Source organism: Homarus americanus, unplaced genomic scaffold (genome assembly GCF_018991925.1).
Source record: "Homarus americanus isolate GMGI-L3 unplaced genomic scaffold, GMGI_Hamer_2.0 scaffold36734, whole genome shotgun sequence".
NCBI lineage: Eukaryota > Metazoa > Arthropoda > Malacostraca > Decapoda > Nephropidae > Homarus > Homarus americanus.
Genome location: NW_024733126.1, coordinates 9,814,661 through 9,837,175, shown reverse-complemented (window position 1 = coordinate 9,837,175; position 22,515 = coordinate 9,814,661). Strand labels below are relative to the sequence as shown.

Sequence of the window (22,515 nt, the reverse complement as noted above, 5' to 3'; positions counted from 1 at the left end):
AACCTAGTCATCCATCACCCCTCCTTTACACAACCTAGTCATCCATCACCCCTCCCCTACACAACCTAGTCATCCATCACCCCTCCTTTACACAACCTAGTCATCCATCACCCCTCCTTTACACAGCCCTTTCCTTCCTGGATCACCCTTGGATCCTCTGTCCCTTTACCTCTCCCACCGTCCCACGTCCCATCATCCGTCTAGAAAGTTTCAAATCCAGAGATGCAATTGCCATTTTAGAAACCAGATAGCGTGCTTTGGGGAAGAGGACAGGGAGGGGGGGGGGCATGGTCGGTGTATGAAGAAGATAAATATTAATAGATTACCGACGAATTTGAAACTTAACTGCACTTCAATATACATTGTATAAGATGGATACGACTCATTTGCGAATCTTTCTCGGGCAACTTGCTAGAGGGGTGTGATTATTTATGCTAGATAAGACCTTAGAGCTAACCAGGTGAGGGTACAGTGGGAGGATGTTTTTGAAGAATCTAAAGTGCTGTAAAATTAAACTATAGGGCAGAGACTTACTCATTGCTGGATGTATCTACAGATCCCCGAATTGTAACTTATTAAACCAACCCTAGCCATGGGGGACTTTAACTATGGCGACAATTAGCCCCGTTGGCACCTGTCACCGCGTAACGTTATCCTTCAGATTTCACAGTTACTCATGATATCTCAGTAAGTAAAATGCGATAAAAGTGGTATAGAAAAATCATCGTTTTTTACTAAAATTATCATTAATCACAAAAATACCCTGTATCTAATTATGTTTTCGAAACAAAGTGGACTTTTACAGGTACAGTATATGGGTTATTTCTTATAGCCAAAATGTCACAGTAGTAGTCCAATCCCAGATATAATTGAAAAATGAACTTTTTTGTGGCTTTTAAATTGTAAGTTATTACTTGTATTCTAAATAAAATTTTGCATTATTTCCTTAGTTCAGCTTTCCCACCCGCTCAAAAAAATTTTTTGCTAAAATTGAAAATCTGGCAAAAATATCATTGAGGAATTTGAGGCAACCATGCTTTTCATGGATTGTGATAACAGTATCGCCATCTGTAGTATGCCCGTTTAGTTTCTGTTTCGTGTTTTTACTTGGAAATTCGTACAAAACACGGGCGGTATTTGCACATTGATTTTACATTGAAATTGTTGTGTAAGGCACAATTTGAAGACTCATTCTAGGGTCATAAGTTTTTGCGTCCTTCATGATTGAGTAATAAATTTAGCATGGTATATTTTGCTCGTCATAGCATAAAAAACATAGGCGGCGAGATGTTTTGCTGCTTACACCACAAACTTGTCTTGCGACTTTCTTGGGCAGTGTGACATTTACACGCGACCTTGATGGGAAATCATGTACAGCTTATAGACTAGCTGAGAGGCTGGGGAAGCTAAAATTCTGGAGTTTTCTTTAAAAGAGACGTTTTATTGCAATGCAAGATTTACTTCACACCTCAATGAAAAATATGGAGGGATTAGGGAAATTAACGTGGATTGTAATGTAGAGGTCCAGGAAACTACTGGTACTGTACAAGGTGCTTAATCGTAATCCAGGGCAAAGTTGTATTACGGTTGTACCCATGGGCGTCCGCAGGGAGGGGCAAGGGGGGGCATTTGCCCTCCCCCCCTGGAAAATCAAAAATTTGAAAAAATTACATGGAAAATACAAAATGAATAAAATAACATAAACATTTCTCAACAGTTCATTAAGTTAGAGCAGGTTACTACTCTTGGAACAGGAATTGGAGCCGTCGGGGATCTTGTGGGGTTCAGGTTGTTTGGTTCACACTCAGGATGGGATGGAGAAAGGAAACTCACAATGTGCTCTCTATATACATATTGTATTGGATGTACAATGCAGCTTGGTGCTGGGAAGGCAGCATGGTTACAAGCGTGATGTAGAGAGAGCTGGCTGGTGAGGACGCTCAGAGGACAGCTTGTGGGTCGCCATGCTCGCCGGCGGGAGAGAGGACCGCCAGGCAGGCGGAGGAGGAGCGAGGGCCGCCAGGCAGCGGCGGAGGAGGAGCGAGGGACGCCAGGCAGCGGCGGAGGAGGAGGTGTTGCTGGCTGCGGCTGTAGGTAGAAAGAGAGAGATCACCACGAGGTCAGGTCTTATATAGCGGGGGGTAGGCGTGGCTTAGTAGTTGACCCCCGCTCCGTGATGTATGGCGGCGCTGGTTGACCTAGACCACGAGGCATACACTGGGGAATTGGTGGGGTCGGCTACTCAGCGACAAACAGCGTTTGTAGGGGAGAAATCCACTACAATACTCCCCCTTCCCTCCAGGCGGTGTAGGAGACTTGTTGTCTGCAGGGTTGCATAGCACATGTGAGGCAGAACGGGCGGTGCATGCCTCATGTGAGACAACGGCGATGGCGTGGATGAGCCTGTCGCTGGATACAACTGTCTAGATACACAATATCTGTGGGTGTAGAGAGGGAGAATAAGGGTGTGTGGAGGCGATGAATGTTGTGCTTCCCTCACGGCAGGTACAGAGTCATCAGATGCGCCTGCTGGGGTGTGTGGGCCTGGGTCAGGAGCAGGGGCTGCGTCAGCAGAAGCGGATGAGGGCTCTTGACAGCAGCTGGGTCCACGACAGCAGCAGGGTGCAGGACATTAGCAGGGAGTACCTGAGGGAGAAAAGAGGGGTGTGTGGGTCCGCACTCAGGAACAGAGGCCGCATCAGGGGCGGCAGGGGTTACTACTGGGCCGGGGTCGGCGTCTGAGGCAGGACGGGTGTGCTGGGGTCGGAAGAGGAACGACTGTCTGCTTAGAGTAGCAGAGCTGCTCTAGGGTGTCTGACCTGCGGTGTAGAGACAGTAGCTGTAGAGCCGATGAGAGCTGCTTCTGGGTGGATAAGCCAGTCTTCCATGTTGCTTGAAGACTGGGAGCGTGATCAGTTTCTCCTCCATCCTGTGTGAGTGCGAATCTCCGGGAGTCACCATTTGTGGGGTTCAGGTTGTTTGGTTCTTTCTCCTCCATCCTGTGAGTGTCACTCCGAGGTCACCATTTGTGGGGTACGTTATATTGGGGTTCACACTCAGGATGGGATGGAGAAAGGAAACTCACAATGTGCTCTCTATATACATGTTGTATTGGATGTACAATGCAGCTTGGTGCTGGGAAGGCAGCATGGTTACAAGCGTGATGTAGAGAGAGCTGGTTGGTGAAGACGCTCAGAGGACAGCTTGTGGGTCGCCATGCTCGCCGGCGGGAGAGAGGACCGCCAGGCAGGCGGAGGAGGAGCGAGGGCCGCCAGGCAGCGGCGGAGGAGCAGCGAGGGACGCCAGGCAGCGGCGGAGGAGGAGGTGTTGCTGGCTGCGGCTGTAGGTAGAAAGAGAGAGATCACCACGAGGTCAGGTCTTATATAGCGGGGGGTAGGCGTGGCTTAGTAGTTGACCCCCGCTCCGTGATGTATGGCGGCGCTGGTTGACCTAGACCACGAGGCATACACTGGGGAATTGGTGGGGTCGGCTACTCAGCGACAAACAGCGTTTGTAGGGGAGAAATCCACTACAATCTCTTCTGAAATTGTCAATGATGTTGTGGGGTATGAGATGTTTGGTTCACACTCAGGATGGGATGGAGAAAGGAAACTCACGATGTGCTCTCTATATACATGTTGTGTTGGATGTACAATGCAGCTTGGTGCTGGGAAGGCAGCATGGTTACAAGCGTGATGTAGAGAGAGCTGGTTGGTGAGGACGCTCAGAGAAGGACAGCTTGTGGGTCGCCATGCTCGCCAGCGGGAGAGAGGACCGCCAGGCAGGCGGAGGAGCGAGGACCGCCAGGCAGGCGGAGGTGTTGCTGGCTGGTTGGTGTAGGTAGAAAGAGAGACAGATCACCACGAGGTCAGGTCTTAAATAGCGGGGGTAGGCGTGGCTTAGCAGTTGACCCCCGCTCCGTGGTGTATGGCGGCGCTGGTTGACCTAGACCACGAGGCATACACTGGGGAATTGGTGGGGTCGGCTAGGCAGCGATAAACAGCGTTTGTAGGGGAGAATTCCACTACAATACTCCCCCTTCCCTCCAGGTTGTGTAGGAGACTTGTTGTCTGCAGAGTTGCATAGCACATGTGAGGCAGAACGGGCGGTGCATGGCTCATGTGAGACAACGGCGATGGCGTGGATGAGCCGGTCGCTGGAGACAACTGTCTAGATACACAATATCTGTGGGAGTAGAGAGGGAGAATAAGGGTGTGTGGAGGCGATGAATGTTGTGCTTCCCTCACGGCAGGTACAGAGTCGTCAGATGCGCCTGCTGGGGTGTGTGGGCCTGGGTCAGGAGCAGGGGCTGCGTCAGCAGAAGCGGATGAGGGCTCGTGACAGCAGCTGGGTCCACGACAGCAGCAGGGTGCAGGACATTAGCAGGGAGTACCTGAGGGAGAAAAGAGGGGTGTGTGGGTCCGCACTCAGGAACAGAGGCCGCGTCAGGGGCGGCAGGGGTTACTGCTGAGCCGGGGTCGGCGTCTGAGGCAGGACGGGTGTGCTGGGGTCGGTAGGACGTGGTGCTTGGAGCAGGAAGAGGAGCTGGTGTCTGCTTAGAGTAGCAGAGCTGCTCTAGGGTGTCTAACCTGCGGTGTAGAAACAGTAGTTGTAGAGTCGATGAGTGTTGCTTCTGTGTGGATAAGCCAGTCTTCCATGTTGCTTGAAGACTGGGAGCGTGATCAGTTTCTCCTCCATCCTGTGTGAGTGCGAATCTCCGGGAGTCACCATTTGTGGGGTATGAGATTGTTTGGTTCACACTCAGGATGGGATGGAGAAAGGAAACTCACGATGTGCTCTCTATATACATGTTGTGTTGGATGTACAATGCAGCTTGGTGCTGGGAAGGCAGCATGGTTACAAGCGTGATGTAGAGAGAGCTGGTTGGTGAGGACGCTCAGAGAAGGACAGCTTGTGGGTCGCCATGCTCGCCAGCGGGAGAGAGGACCGCCAGGCAGGCGGAGGAGCGAGGACCGCCAGGCAGGCGGAGGTGTTGCTGGCTGGTTGGTGTTGGTAGAAAGAGAGACAGATCACCACGAGGTCAGGTCTTAAATAGCGGGGGTAGGCGTGGCTTAGCAGTTGACCCCCGCTCCGTGGTGTATGGCGGCGCTGGTTGACCTAGACCACGAGGCATACACTGGGGAATTGGTGGGGTCGGCTAGGCAGCGACAAACAGCGTTTGTAGGGGAGAATTCCACTACAATGTCTTCACACTTCACACGTCGAATTCAGGATAACATTCCCCGCATTTTTTTCTGCGGACGCCCATGGTTGTACCTGGACATAGTTGCAGTGACTTTGTACAGTCTCGTTAAGATTCTTCAAACACTACTGGAGACAGCTGGCAACAAGGCCATTTGTTTACTATAGTACGTAGTATAACATAATACGAAACAATTAAGCCCAACCATTAATTAAGCATCGGGGGACTAAGTAAACCAATCACCGATGACCTTTTACATTCATTCATAAGTTTTACTACATGCTATAGTAAACAAACGGCCTTGAGTTGCCAGTTGTCTCCAGCAGTGTTCGAAGAATCTTGAACGAGACTACAGTACATGATTAACCTGTCATTACCAGTAAGACTTAAAATGCTAGGTTTTGTCTCTTTCAAGATAATAGGCTCATTATGGGACATTTATTGTAATTTAGTTTTTAATTGTTGACTTTTCATATGTAGAATTTTTTCTTTTACATGTGTAGATTTTTTTTTTATATACAGGAATTAGCCCACTTGGGCACAGGTCACTGACCCACATCGGGGCCTAGGGGGTGAAAATGCAGCAATAATAATAATAATAATAATAATAATAATAATAATAATAATAATAATAAAGAACCGTAAAGAAATACAAAAATGAAAAAAATAACAATATACAGTATCTGTATTGTGTTGTCAAAGTAAGAGAAACAATTGAGGGTAGTATTGCATTTTCACACCCCACATTCCTACCACTAATGGATTATTATATTCTAATAAAACGTCTAATTATAAGATAATTTTCATCTATTACATTACCGTCGCAAATGCATAATAACGGAGATAGCGTATCCAAAATGTTCTCTATTTTCTTCCATTAATCTTCCGCCATTATCACCTACCTCACCTCCCACACTGCTGTCTCCTTCATAAATCATCACGTGCATGCGTCACGCGGCCAATCAAAACCATTTTTTTTGCAACCAATTAAAATGATTTTTGGTTTAATTCGTGGTATTTTTGGCCCAATCAAAATCTATTTTTATTTTGGGTCTCATATTTCCAAATTCATGTTCATTTCCGACCATGGAAGTCTGTGTAATGGTAAGCATGTTCACCTCTCAAGCGAGTGGACCCGGGTTCAATCCCCGGGCAGGGTGAAACTGTTGGCATGTTTCTTTACTCCATTTGCCTCTCTCTACCCAGCAGTAATTGGTGACATGGATGATAATCAATTTGCGTATCATGTTTCAGGTTAATGGTTAGCCAGTGCAGTTGGCAAGTTGTCCGGTCTTCTCGGACTATTCCTTGACACTGGGTCACTCAGCTCGTTAAATCAGAGTGTGGTTGTTGTGTTGACGACAGCTTCTACACCTTAAACAAATTCACGCCTAGGTGGCCCTAGGGCCGGCCATCCTCATTACACAAGAGGCAACCATTATTAGCCAAATTATGTTATGCAGAAGTGAATTAATTAAGGGAAATAGTTACATTCATATGTTTAAGTTTTGGCTGCTGTTGCTCCCTATATTCATAGGTGTCCATGGGATTGTTTCAACGGGGTGAGGGCAACAAAGCAAAACGAGACTTGACAAAGCAGTTAATTCAAAACAGGTTAGCCGGAACAATTGGTGCAGAGCACTTTCTGGAATGAGAGATTTTCGGGTAACGAGACTACTCTCTCAAAGCTGGAAAAAATCCCTCATTTCCGGAATTTTCCAGATAGCGGAAAAATCTTCTCAGAAGTTCCAGAAATTGCCCATTACATCATCTCTCGCACCCGGAAACATATCTCCCATCCATGAAATTTCTGGGTGTCGGGAAAATTTTCTGTTAGTAATTTTATTGATTAAAATACTTGAGAAGTTTACATTTTTTATGGAAACGCTATAAAAGAAAAGTGTCTTAGAATTGTCTGAACTACTGATTGTAAAACTTAAAATCCTAAAATTCACTGGATGACCAAAATGATAATTTTACCCCTTCTCTCTTCAATGGTATTATTTCACTTGTCTACCCAAAATTACTTGTAGTAACTGGGGATTGCAATTTGCTACATGTACTGTACGACTGTATACGTACCAGTACTAGTTTTCTGCATTGTACTGTATTTTGAGAGGAGTGAATTGGGTGTACAGTACTGTATATGGTTAGCCATTTTGTCACCATGTACTTTGTCCTTCAGGTTACTTCATCGTGCTGCTGGTTACACATCAGACGCCACTTCATTTCATCAAGACACGGCTGCTAAACGTGGGTTGCTGGTACGTGCCCTAGTACGGCTGACAACTTCTGCTGCAGCTCGACACAAAGCCCTACTCAGTGCCAAACCTCAAGTATTCACCGCCACAATCTTGGGTTTTCTCACACACATGGAGAAAACACTTATTGCCAGTAAGTAATATTTTTTTCCCAGTATGGACTATGTGTAAAGTAAAAACATTAGTCTGCACCTCATCAGAGAAGAGTTGGACCCTATAGTTGAACTCTCATGACCTAGGTTGATGAAAAAGGTTTTAAGTTATATGAACAAGTTTTGGGGTTTCATTCCAGTAAACCTATTGGCATGCATAATTTTCAAAGCACTACTGGGTCATGTCCCTGCTTCAGAATGTAGGTAGCCCCTTGAACAAAGTAGGCTCTGCCAAAGGGTGGTCTGTGGGAAGGAGTCTCACAAGTGTATTGACTCTTTCTCATAGCCATAACATGGGATCTCCAAATTCATGCCTTTATTTTTTTAGTTGTCTTTACTAGAATTCTGTCTTCTTTGTAAGGGGTATTGTATCTTCTTTGTAAGGGGTATTGAATCTTCTTTGTAAGGGGTATTGAATCTTCTTTGTAAGGGGTATTAAATCTTCTTTGTAAGGGGTATTAAATCTTCTTTGTTGCTGTATATGTATTTATGGAACCAAAGCTTACAGTGTGATAGACTTACCTCTAATGTATTCCATCATTATTCATACAATCGCTATATGTATACTCGGTTATACATAAACTGTTGCTAGTAGATTTTACCACAAAAAAATCATTATGCATGTGCCATACTCAGTTATACACATACAAATATGTTAAAACCTAGATTTAATAGGCAAATAGGAATGATGGGATGCCCTTTAATGTCTGTAGTTCTGTAAATCTGGATGTTTACTGCAGTACATTGTTTACATATGTACAGTGCTTACACTGTACAGTATTCCTGATAATTTGCATATTTTGTATTCACGCCTTTGACAATTTCAGGGAGGCACTAGAATTTTAAATGTTAGTACTGTAATGTACTGTATAGTAATTCCAAATATCTGCTAGCAGACAATGTGCCTGCTCGTGCTGTAATCTTTTGAGGGGGTGAAACTATATTTTCATCTGCTAATCAACTGTCTTCATTTAATATTTATTTATTAAACATTAAAAATTTATTTAATGGCATATATTATATAAAATATATTTAATGCTTCACTGAGAAATGAGACATTAAAAAAATATTTAATACTCTTACACTAAAGGTGAGACAAAGATACGCTGAATTGAAAGCAAAACTCGCGAGGTAAAATCGATGCTTTGTCACAGAATGCCCGTAAATGCACAAAATGAGCCCAAGAAGAAAATTACTGTACTGTACAGTACAGTGCATATTTTATATAATTAGAATTTGTTTTATTTATTGCTATACAATACAGTAATTACAGTACATGTACAGAACATTAATTTATATGGGAAAATTTTTTTTCACTAATCGTTATACGTGTGGACTTTTAGGAACGAACTCCATGTGCAAGGAACCACAGTACATTAAGTTCTTGCTTAACGTTGTGGTTCTGTTCCTGAGAACTGCAACGTTAACGGAATCAATTCTCCCCATAAGAAATAAATAAAATACAGTGGGGTATGCTATAACGAATCTAATTGGTTCTAGAACCTTGTTCGTTATAGCATTCGTTCGTTATAGGATTAATCCGTTCCAGGCCCCCAAATACAACCACTTAACACTGAAAAATATAATATAAAATTGTAAAAATTGTAAAAAAGTGCATAAATATGCATCTAAACCCCTGAAATAAAGAATATCATTAATACTTGTAATAAAAAACAATAAATTATTAATAAAACAAAAATTAAATAATGTTCGTTGTAGGAGTTTCGTTCGTTATAGCATTCTCAATTTTATAGGTAAAACCGTTCGTTATAGGAATATTAGTAGTAGGATCCGTTCGTTATAGCATAACCCACTGTACGGGAGTTACGTTCCCCAGCCACCCTTTGCTCCATAAAATACATTACATATACACGTACATAAATTCAATGGAATTTTTATAAAAGATAGTATATATTATACATCCAAAAAGATAAGTAAACTAAATCATTTGTGTTGTACTTACTGGTGGGGGAAGGTGGAGCGAGTGTGTGGTGGGTAGTGGAGAGAAGGAGGGCGGCTCCTTTCCTGCTCTGATTGGGTGAGAGAGGGTGATGCACCGCGAAAGTAGTCTGTGACAACGTTATGCCGAATCGGCGGGACATTGTCCGAATCATGGGTATCTAAAGAGTAGCGACATTATAATAAAACGGTTAACGAGTTTTTCGGTTAACGAGCAACCTGCTGGAACGGATTGTGCTCGTTAACCGAGGGACCACTGTATAGCTAATTCGCTGTGCAAGGCATAGATGTGGAAAATTGGAAATGCATTATGATTCCTCAAAATTTAAGGCAATCCAGGTTGATACTGAGTATAGCTAGAAAGGGAGCCAAAAGAACCCTGTTAGGTGTGGATTATTATTATTATGCATTAGGTTTTGTTGGGTTTGAGACAGAGAGAGGTTCAAATATTAACTGTGATTTTTATTATAGTGTATATGTGATAATGTTCTTAAATCTAATTAATATGAATGTTTGATTCAGCTGTGCCCAAGGATCAACAGTGGAGTGAGGGAGGGGTGTTGAGCACAGAAGTGTTGGCTCTGGTCAGTGGTGGGGCATCATCCGCAGCTCTCCAAGAAGTTGCAAGTTCAGCAGTGGTAACATGGCTCTCTGATGAACACCACCCTTCTCCAGGGCTGCTTTTACCCCTGCTTTCTACTGCTTCCCGCACTGTCCTGCACCTTAATCATCGAAATCCCATCCTGCAAGCTGGTTTAAATGCGCTCTTCAAACATGGTGGTTAGTGTACGATAATATACTGTTCAGGGGTAAAATACCCTATGCTGCAACTCATGAGAAACACAGAAGATGCAATAAGGTCTATATGGTTTGGTTTTCCTTTTTGTATATTTTTTCCCTTAGTACAATATATAAATATATAAAGAAAATACCTAAGAAGAAGAATCATATTTAATACAGCACTCATCAAAATTGATTTTTTTCTTATCTACTGCATAGCAGCAACTTCAGTATATGTAGTTAATTGAAATGCAAAGATTTGAAAGCCTGAAATGAAAACAAAACTTACACAACCTTTATGGATGAGTATTGGCATCCCTGTGAAGTAAGTCATTCACTTTTCTCCCTTTTGTATTAATTAAATTTTCACTATACATATTGCTGTTAGCAACAAGTCATCATCTTTGAGTTATCATTGTTAGGCATATACTGTATCCATTAGGCTTGTGGGGGTTACATTCTAGAATTTTCCTGCTGTTAGCAAAACTGTGATTGTCAAGAGCTGAGTCTAATGGGAAATAAGGAATGTGCATTTTAAGTCCTATATTATACAGCTTAAGGTTAAAATAAATACAGGGTGTTTGCTATACAGCTCCTCCCCGACTTACGAGCTACTCGACTTACGACCACCTGCACTTACGACCTGCCTCAGTCGTACCAAAATTTTGTCAAATTGCGTATTTTCAAGTCCCAACGTCAGTACATAGACAAAATTTTTGTTTGTAATTCACTTTAAAATGGCTGGCAAGCTTAAAAGTGAGAGTTTTGTGGTGCTGAGAAGAAAAAGAGTCACCCATTTTTTATTTATTTTTGTATTATTTAAGCATTTTCGACTTACGACCTGGATTTGGGTCCCTAACCCCGTCGTAAGTCAGGGAGGAGCTGTATTCTGAAGAAGTGTAACTCAGTAACAGTATTTATTAGACTTATAATATTGTCGGTACTGTACTTACTGTATTATTTATAGGTGATGTACAAAACAGACAATTGATATTGAAACAGTTTGATAATTATTTTCAGACTGGTATGGATGGGAGGGAGAAGTCACATGGTCACGAGTGGTGTCTGTGTTGTCATTTCCTCTCACCAACCCATCTGCAATGTTAAGTTTGGCTGCTGAGGTGGGTACCATTTTAAGTTTTGCTTAATATTTGCACAACTTTACAAATTGGGTGATTCTAGTATAGTACTGCTTAAGTTAAAATGTTGAAGAATCATAAGAACTTATTAATTTCAAAATAGAGGTATGTGGAAAGAGAGGAACATGTTTTCAATGAAATGAGAACATAAATTTCAGAAGCATGCAGCATTTATTACAGTAGTGGATCTTGGGGATGGTAGCCATGCAGGAAAGCCTGTAAGTCATCAATAATAGTAATAAAATGGTGAACATTGCTAGAGCTAAATGAAGTTGCCAGAAGAATGATTAGTTTTATAGAAAATGTTCTTGAACCTGAGCAAGAGCAAAAATGAGAGGTGTGTGAAGGAAAATAGTTTGATAGATGTTTATGATAGGCCGTTGTTTGGTATAGAATTGTGTATTAAACATTTTAAGTTACAATGATTAAAGGAATGATATTTTTGCATCTTGTTCAGGAAGGTCAGTTGCTGGTAGTGTATGCCCACACTTGCTGGCGGCGTCTGCAGAGCATTAGCTGTGCAGACAACCTCTTACTTTTGACTTTTCTGTGTGACATGTTGGAAACTCTAATACCCAAGTGAGTGATTTTTAGCACAAGAAATATTTTTATGATTTCTAAATTATTATTAGTTAGTAATTAACAGATTAACACTCCTTAATTGTCTTGAAAGCCAGAATGGCACACATCTGTGTCTTCTCATACCCTTCAGATTCCTACTGCATGAAGATGATATATTTGGAAGGTGAGGTCATTGAGTTTATGGTAAAAGATTAGTAAAAGAGGATTAGAAATTGTAAGGACAATCAGGGACCGATTATTACCGATACATATTTTCAGTGCATGTGCTAGTACTGTATACTGTACTGTATATACAGTAAGTACAGTCTGAAAAAATGGAGAAGGCGTTGATGAAGGTAGATCGAATATCATTTTTGGAGAAAAGTTGATGAGCGCAGTAAAACAATTCTACTGCAATGTAATTTCCAATATGTGTAAAGGTCAAAGTTGTAAAAAGTTGCTCTTTGTATATACCTGTACCTAAAATGAATTTCAAGAGGCTGTGATTCTAAAATGTTTTACATAATTTTGTCTTGCATATAAAGCCTGTGTCTATACATATGTGTGAGAATGATTGCATTTAAAATTCTGTTTAAATAATTAAGTACCACTGCCTCCTCCCCGTCACCCGCCAGATGTTACGTGGTGCGAAAAAATCAGCCACTCATTAATTAGAAGCAACTAGTGACATCACCACAGCCACACCCCAATTAAAGGGACAGTTCATGGTGAGTCTTAGTCAGACTCTGTCACTATGGAGGCAACAATCATCCACAAACTCCTCAACTGAAGGAGCTTGATAGCTACTGTACTTGGCATGCCCACAGGATGGAATGGAGCTACAGAGGTCTTTCTCGACATTATGTGACTTATCTCTCAAGCTTAACACCCTATTACCTTCATCTGCTGCTTGTCAGCATCTGTTTAGTCATGCTGGGCTTAATATTTATTTTTTTAATTAATTTATTACACCCCAGGGGAGGGGGCAAGCCTAGTCGTAAGACCATGCAGTCAGACACTAATACATTGGTACTCATGTCTTGCTGGACACACTATGACTTGTGATATGGAGACATTATTGATATGATTTAAGGACAATGGGAGTTAGCATCCACCAAAGTGTGGCTTGCGTACAAAAATTAAATCTAAATTATTACGACTAAGTAGGTGGTGACATATAGTGGTTAGTGACTCTCCCTGTGGTAGGAGGTCCTTGGCAGTGGGACAGTCAAGGCAATAGTGTTGAAGGGTGTTAGCACTGGGACAGTTGCAGAGTTTACAGGAAGAGAAGTGCAGGTCAACCCCCACCTCAGATACATGCTAGATAGGTTTGTATCCTAACCAAATGCATGCAGTGAGAACATTATGTCTGTGGATCATAAGTTCACATCGACGATACTTGTGTGGATATGGAAGAAAGTGATCAGAGTGTTGGATGGATATATTTTCAGCCCGTTCACCATCCCTGCAATGGATTGTAGGGAGAAGAGTGGCTGGACGTATTCTCTTTCGGTAGGTCATGCTGGGCTTATATTTAGGCCTAAAAGATCCTGATTGGACAACCATAATTACAAGAATCAGCTATTAATTAATCTCAATAGAAAGATGTGCAAATAAACAGGTGTAATACTATGTGTCTTATTTTTATCTTTATTTAACTGGGGGTTTTTCTGTTGATTTATTTTAGCATTTGAGATAATTAATCATTTTTTTATTACTTTTTACCTTCAGCACTTGAGTACTTTATGAATGAGATACATTTTTACTTCTACTTGAGTACATTGATCTTTGGATACTTTTACTTCTACTCAAAGACAATAAACAAATGTGGATAAATTAACAGCCCTGGTAACATCATCTGTGAAAGTGCTTGAGTTACCATAATCACTTTTAATATAGATACAGTATGCAGTACTGTATTGTATCTGTATTTATTGTCTTGTCATATGAACAAATATTGTAACTGAATAACTTTTTTCATTCTCTCCACAGTGCAGAAATGGAAATTGGTCTCATTCTTTTATTGAGTGAGATCTTGAAAATATTGTCTCTGTTAGTCCATGAGAAGGGAACTATAGAATCAACATGGCACCACTGCCAGACTCTCACATCCCAGTTAGCACTATGGGCTGAGGACCGAGAAACCACAGGTATTTTGGCAGCTATAGGACTGGGCCGCCAATCCCCACTCTCGGTAGGAGTCCGACTCATATGCCGTACCCTTGGCACCTTCTTAAACTTGCAGATGCCTAGGGAAGGGGTATTCCGCACACATCCTTTGCACACTCATAGGTATGTATTCAGTACTTTCTCTTATTATTCATTTAAGTTAATTAAATAGATTTTAGATGAAATTGTTGATTTTAATTTTTTTTATTTTGTTTCTTCACATTTATTTAACTTTTGATAGAGAAAGATAAAGGATTAAACTTGAATTACATATAATGATAATAACATGGCCATTACTAAATTGATTTCATGGTAAATAAAGACTAAGCCAATAGAGATACATAGAGGATTGACATATAGAAAAATGTATTGCTGCAGGTGATGAATGCACTGCAGCCCTTCCATCCAGTCAGTTTTATATGAATCCATGCAAATGTGGTGGTTTTCTTAGGGACTTAGGTTGTTCATTAAAATCCCAATTTGACAATATGAAAATATATATAATCAAGGCTTCACTCATCTGTCAGTTTAGTACTTAACACAAGGAGGAAGGGTAAGACCTTGTGGTGCACTAAAAAGCATAGCTCCCAATTACCATACAATCCATTGATCCACAGAGTTTGGAAATATAAGGGGTTTCTTCATATATTATAAACTTAAACCACATTAATTTGGCACCCTTGTGGCTTTATCCCTATTCAAATTACCCATAGAATACAAATTAGCTGATTTATTTTTCCAGGAATTTGAACAAATGTGATGTTTACGTTTGAACTCTGGCAGAGAATTTTAGTAAATTTCATATAATTGCTGTACAAAAGCAGTAATGGCCCAAAACAATACTAAATATGGTTTATAAATATGTTTCTAACATTTAAAACACCTGTATATGCAAATTAAATAATTGTACTAACATTGTGAGTCATCATTAATTCACAAGAACCATAACAGGAAGAGGAGCAACAGCTGGTCTCACTTCTTTAAATACTGTACAGGTTCAGTATTGATAGGAATAAAAGAAATACAATACACTCTTCTCTGAGTCTTTGTGAGGGATATGTTCTCAAAATGGCCATGAATACAGAAGAACCTTGTTGTTTTGAAAACTAAGGGGGGGGGGAGAAGGTTCAAAATACAGTAAATCCTTGTTTAACATTGTTTCGTTATAACGTCGCTACTCTGTAGATACTCATGATTCCGACAACGTCCCGACCGATTCATTATAACGTCGTCACGGAGTACTTTGTATGACGTATCACCCTCTGTCATCTTGGCGCTCTACTCTCTCTCGTGGAGGGTCACAGCATCCCCAGTCTTTGTTCGACTTCCACAGCGTATGTGCGTGCTTAAGTGTTTTTACAATAAATACTGTACTGTTACCATTCAAAATGGCTTCCAAGCACCCATCAAGTGTTAATGATGCTAGTGTTGTGAAGAAGCAATGCAAGACCATTAGCCTTGCTATGAAAATGGAGGTTTTAAACCCACCACACACTCGCTCCACCTCTGCCCATCAGTGAGTACAATACAAAATGATTTAGTTTATTTATCTTTTTGGATGTTTAATTTATATTTTCTATAAAAATTCCATTGAATTTATGTATATGTAATGTATATTATGGGGCAAAGGGAGGCTGGGGAGCGTAACTAGTGTATTTTATTTATTTCTTATGAGAAAAATTGATTCCATTAACGTTGTGTTTTTCAGGAACGTAACCACGACGTTAAGCGAGGACTTACTGTACCAGATATTTTGAAATAGGAGGGGATTTTATTATTTAATTTTGTATACAGTCAACCCTCGCTTTACGCGGTCCCACTTTACATGTTTCCACGTTTACGCGGTACCCTGCCGAACACAGAATGCTCACTTTCCGCGGTGTGTGTACCCTTTTACGCGGAGAACGGCGCGAGCAGGGTGCGCACAAGGTCGCCCAGTCATCAAAACATTACCGAGTTCTTCACCCGCCACCCACCACAGCCGGCCCAAGTCAGTGATAGTGAGGATATGGACTTTTGTGGACTTTGACGGGTTTGACAAAGAGGCCCTGCAAGCCTCTGTGGTGGATAGTGATACAATTGATACAAGTGATACAGGTGAGGGCCAATAATCTGCCCTCTGCCTCGGAACCAACCCCCCATCCCCATGTGCCCAGCCATCTTTTCTACTAATGTAAGTGTTAAAAAACCTAATATTATTGATATTTCTCTTAATTATTAATTGTGTGCGCATACCATCATAAAATTAAGAAGTTATTTTTACTACAACGTGGGTATTGTGTCTGAAAAAGTGGAGTTTGGGGGTCGGCCCGGTCTCTATTTCAATTAATCCCATATGTTATGTTGTTCATTTTACGCATTTCTCACTTTACGCGGGCCGCCGTGGGTTCAATTGACCGCGTAAAGTGAGGTTTCACTGTATAGTATTTGAAATATATTCCTAGATTAAATATTTCACATTATCGCTTAAGGTGTGTCATTAAAATTCCTGATTATTGAAAATTATTTTCATAAACATACACTTTGGGTTAAGATTAGATGTGTTATGCCGAGGCATAATTTTATATTATAATTTTGTAAACTAGGTGTTTTGATTGTTTTCTGTCTCATGCAGCAGTTATTTTGGCAAATTTAGTTCAATTGTTGTGTAAATATTGATGTACTAATTATGTAAGAATATTCTAGAATGCATTGCATCATTTTTGTTATGACTTACTTATTATTGTAAGCCTCGATCAGAGTTGAACATTCTAGAATCTCCCAGGCGTCTCTGGGTGATTCTAGGATGTTCGAGAAGCGTCTGACGAGGCGTATATAAACAGCAGCGAGCAGGCTAGGAGTCAGTCAATCGCTTTGTTTATAGTGTAAAGAATAAGCCAAGCAGAACAACTGAAGACTAAGGAATTGTACACTGGTAATGTGCTGTCTACAGTATATACATATTTGAAGTGAGAATTCCAGCTGTGAAGACATTACCCTGTTAACAGTGTTGTGAAGAATCAGTGCTTATTAAAAAGGACTACAGTGCACAAGTGTGTTTCTGTGATCTGGTGGAAATCTACCTGCCTGTTGTTTGTCTGTACACTGATACTGATCGTCGGGAAATTACTGGAGACTGGCGGGACAGCCAGTGGTAATTTGACAACACTTGATATATCTTCTGCTTCTGTACATACAACCCTAGCCGCTGATAACCAATGGTGGAAGCTGGGTAAGCAGTGAAGGGAGGAGGGTCGTAACAGATGGGTTCCTTGGTCCATGGTAGAATACTGTATTAAGTGTACCTACTCAGTATAGTGTTGTAGTCCCCTCAGTAAATGTTGTATGGTGATACTAAGTATCATGTTCCTTTTCCTGTGATATCATGGCAATTGGCTCCAAAGTGTCTGTTCAGATCACTGGATTCATCCCTAAAAGTAGCTTTACCTGTATGCTATCATTAAAAGTTATTGTAGGTGGCATATAAATGAAAGCATAAAAAGAGCAAATGTGGTACAAGCCAGTGTTTGCACTGTGCCACAGTCTCAGGGACACTGGCCACCTCAGCACATGCCTTAGCAACGATGCTTTGCCGCCATCCCTAGCAGTGGTGCTCTGCACTAAAGACCCTCTGACTTCTCCATACACTCGCCAAAGCAACTTCATGGTGACACCCATAGATGCTTAGACCTTCATACCTTTTGATAATTGTTTTTTATTTAAATTTTTTGCACTTTTTTTTTATGTAGGATTGTGTGTCCATGTAACCGAGTAAAAAATTAAGAAAATTTATTGTATCTAAGTGAAGTTACTACAGGTTGTACCTCTCTAGTCCGGCAACCTCGGGACCTGACCGGTGCCGGACCATGGAAATTCACCCTTTTCCTGGATAGATAGTGACTTGTGCTTATGCTTGGAAGCACTAGCACCACTTTCTCTGCATCATGGTCTCTTTGAAGACATATTGAAGGGTTAAATGTCGTACAGTAGCTTCTCAAATTTCGCTAGTTTTTAATTCTTAACGTATTTTATTGGAACACAAAAAATATATATAAAAAAAATTTTGACTGCGGAAACTTGAATTTCGATGGGTTTGAGCTCCCGACGACGTGCATAATCGTGTAAACAGCGTCATTTCTCTTATGTACGAAAGATTCATTATTGTTTATTACTGAATGTCTTTTTTTATTGAATTAACGTTTATGTGTGCAAAATGAGCAATACAATTCATTAATAATATGTAGAATATTAAAACACATGAGGAAATGACACAGCATTGTTTTCGTTGATTACAAAGCCAGTGACTGACAGGTTCTACATATAAAACTGAAGAAAATAAAACCTTGGTTGTAGCTGTAGTAAAATTTATATGGTTGTTTTAAGTAATGATATTTAATGTTATTAAATGGAACAATAGAGGTAGCTAACGATAATGGTAAAGAAAAAAAGAGAGATCGCGTATGTAAGTGCGCATGCGCACACGTGAAAACATATTGTCATTACTTTACAAAAGAATATGAAAGCAACACTTATTTACTGTTCATATATATTTTAATTAATGTTTCTGAATTTGTTTTTATTGAATTAATGTGTGTGTGTGTGCAAAATTAACAATACAATTTATTAATAATACGTGGAATATTAGAGGAGACGAGACGGCTGCTGGCATTGTTTATGTTAAAGCTTACGAAACCAGTGACTGATTGGTTCTACATATAAATCTGAAGAAAATAAGACCCTGATCTTAGCTGTAGTAAAATTAATGTAAAAAAATTAATATGGTTGTTTGAAGTACCTGTAATGTTATTTATTGTTAATACATGGAACAATATAAGTAGCTAACCATTAATGGTAAAAAAAAGTGAGACTGCGCGTATGTAAGTGCGCACATGTGAAAACATATCGTCATTACTCTACATAATATGAAAGCAACACTTATTTACTGCTCATATATATTGAAGGGTTAAATGTTGTTCTCTGTACATAAATGTTGTACTCTGTATAGACAAGTAGAGAGAGAGAGAGAGCAGCCGAACTGCCGGATGTAAACAAACCTTAATTTCCCGCGGATTAGTCCACCCGGCATAGGTCACTGACCCACATTGGGGCCTGAGGAGCAAAAATTTAATACTCCTGTAATAATAATTCAGATAAAAAAAAAAAAGTTGCATATCTACCTATTGGACAAAACTAAAATCCTTCCGGACCACAGAATGCCGGACTAGAGAGGTACAACCTGTAGTTGAAAAATAACTATGATGTAACATATAACTCACAGGTTGGGAACAGTTGTAAATTATCCCGCTTGACCTGGGAGTGAGATATAAGGGTATGGTACGGCAGTTGCAGCACACTGCCTCCAAATATATGTTCACTTCCCACACATACACACCCATGCACTTAGTTTTTCTTATTTTATAATTGTATATTATATTTTCCTTTTTTCTAAACCACATCATTAATATACAGTAGAGTGGAATAAGTGTTAAAGAAGTCTGTTTATCTACAAATCTGTACATTTTCATGAGCGCTTAAATTTCAAAAGAAAATAACTTTTATTTTTTCTCAAACGAGCATAAACATGTTAATTGGGGAACACCCATAAAATGCAAGGGTTTGCAGAAAAGGAGACTTCTGAGACACGAATTTGTGAGGTCAATCTGTATTGTCAATCACAATTTATTGGGTTACTATCAGTAATGTTCTGGGGTGGGTTAAATTTTGAGAAAAACAAAAGTAAAAACCTAAACAATGAAAGTCAATAGTACAAAGTCAGCAAAGAGTGGTTGCCAAATGTTAAACACCTTCCCTGTATCACCATTTACTAAGTGTATTCAAAGAACTCTGTAAAAGCTATAGTAGATGTGATATTAATTCTTGAAGATTAATAAGTGTAGCAAATGCTTATCCTTGAAATCTTTTTGCAGGAATAACATTAGGAGGTAGTAATAATTTGGCTGACAGCAGGAAACTTAAAACTGGATCTTGATTGCTGCACATAATTTGAGTGCAGTTGTAACAAACAGCTGTTAAGTTAGTTTCCAGCCTGGAAACTCCTTTAGTCCCTGAGATAACCATTTGATTTATGCAAATATGTCTGGTGTCTCTGCTGTTAAGTATTGCACACTTCAGATAATTTGGATTTTTTGTAATTCAAGTGACCCAAAGCCCCTTTTTTGTTAAATTAATAAGGATGCAGTGTACCGTGCAAACCTCATAAGGCATTGTAGGATATAAATGTTCATAAAATATTTTAGTATAGGTATGACAAGATTTTTACTCCTCTTTCTCAGTGATATTGATGGCAGCCCGAGCAATGTTGGTAACGAAGCATGCACCCTGGAACACTTACGAGGTCTTTGCAGCAACACAACATATGCTGGACTTGCTCATCCTCTTACACAAGCCATACAGGTTTCAGTATTACGTATTTCTTATATTTTCATAGAATTTTACATTTACATCAGTAATTTTGATTCATTATATTGCTGCTGAATTGAGGTCAAGTAAAAATTTTTATGGCTTTACGGCCTCCACTAGGCTCTCCTATATTATAGCACTGAGTTCATAGGTTCCAAAATAGGTAAATGCCTTTATATCAATGGCTGCAACCAAATCCTTGAAAGGGTGCTTTAGAAGTCCCGATCACAATTTTTACTAAAAGCAATGAATTGTGACATCACATCAACAAGTGCACACTTCGCCAACCTGGTGGGTTAGGCTTATTGGATCCGAATTGTTATTCCATATTTTGATGAATATAAACCGTCCCCAATTCTAAACCGGATGACCATCTCGTCAGTATCACTGTTGCTGAAGCTCTCACACATGGTATCATTTCCAGATTTACTAAGTGAACCTACCAGTTCTTCAATCTCACCCTCACTCTTATTCCCAGTATTATTTTTTTTGGGTGTCAAAGTATCCCTACTGTGGTGAAGAGTCTGCATGACACATTGCATAAATTGCCAAATACATTCAATACAATAACAAGAAACACTCCTGGTGGAGGGAGGGACCTAGGGAAGGAGAAATGTGGGGAAGGAAAGGTTGCCACAAGTCACAATAAATCATTTGATCAGAACTCAAACACCAAACTTTATACTGCCCATTCTGGGGTCACTAATCCTAAGGGGATAACTTACATCTACCCTTAACTTTAAGGTCGCTGCCATCAGACCCTCTGGACAGTATGTAACTTGTGTAGGTAGCTGGCAGAGCAAGCCAGACACAATACAAAAAATAGTTGAAGCTTTATCAAAATAACTACTATTAAGGTCATTACACTTCACACCAATACACGACCTTCTCCAAATGAACTTATTAAAATCTTCATTCTTCATAACAAATCATTGACCTCCTTACCTCGGTCATTATTTCTTACCATATCACCCAAAAACATCAGGTAGCACCAACATTTACGTAGCACCACATATCAGGTACACTCCACACCTACAAGTATGAAACTCCTTGGTATTATCCAGACACATGATAGTGTCTGGTTTGCCATTTCCTGGGAAAACTAATTGGGCTATATCATTAACTCAAACCTGTGGCCCGGGGCAGAATGAGCGCCAACATAGAACAAAGGCCTAGGCTTGTGTTTTCTAGGCGTGGGTATATCCACTTCAATTCAATCTGTATTTAGGGATCCTCCCCTCACACGTTGCATACGTTGAACACATTCATAGGATTCTCTGATCATTGCACTGTTCGTGGTTCATCGTCACATGGGGCAACGAGGTGTATTAAGCTCACACCGAGGCATACAAGATATTTTCTTTGAAGTATAGTTTCTGGATCACTTCCAACACTTCACATAGGACCGATACATTTATCCTTTTTCCAAATCATTGTTCATATATTTTCATCTGATCCCGAGGTAGCTTTATTTACTAATCATTCACAGACGTAAATATCATGACCTTCAGACACGGTTACACTTATCCCTTATAGTACACTAGTCCATATTAATTGGACCTTCCCAATCATCATATAGATACCTTGAGTTCTCCTTAATACTATCAGTACATACACTTAATATTATATGCCCGTACATTGGTACAATTCGTATAAAACAACATACAGCAGGTATATTTTACCGTTTTTTGTGACTTTACAAGCGCGGTGGATTTTAATGTTATGCAGCGTAATATGAAATGAAGAGATATTAAGGATGACCATGATGTCTGCAGTACAACTTGAAAATTATGGTGTGGAAAATCTTGATTACAGTAGTCCCTCCCTAACTGTGGATTTCATTTCGCCACAGTTTTTTTTACTCTGCATGGTTCAGTGCAATATTATTTTCA

At 40.3% G+C, this 22,515-nt stretch overlaps 1 protein-coding gene across 2 annotated transcripts in view; it reads left to right on the top strand.

Moving 5' to 3' along the window:
• Positions 1-22,515, top strand: part of LOC121869336 (ectopic P granules protein 5 homolog) — a gene marked incomplete at its 5' end in the record, with an annotated part of 135,335 nt that overhangs the window by 111,170 nt on the left and 1,650 nt on the right. The window contains 6 exon segments of one of the 2 annotated variants that reach the window (XM_042370638.1): positions 7,389-7,597; positions 10,098-10,355; positions 11,376-11,476; positions 11,952-12,073; positions 14,048-14,347; positions 20,497-20,617. In XM_042370638.1, coding sequence (XP_042226572.1) covers positions 7,389-7,597; positions 10,098-10,355; positions 11,376-11,476; positions 11,952-12,073; positions 14,048-14,347; positions 20,497-20,617 — 1,111 coding nt within the window. 2 annotated transcript variants of the gene reach the window in all.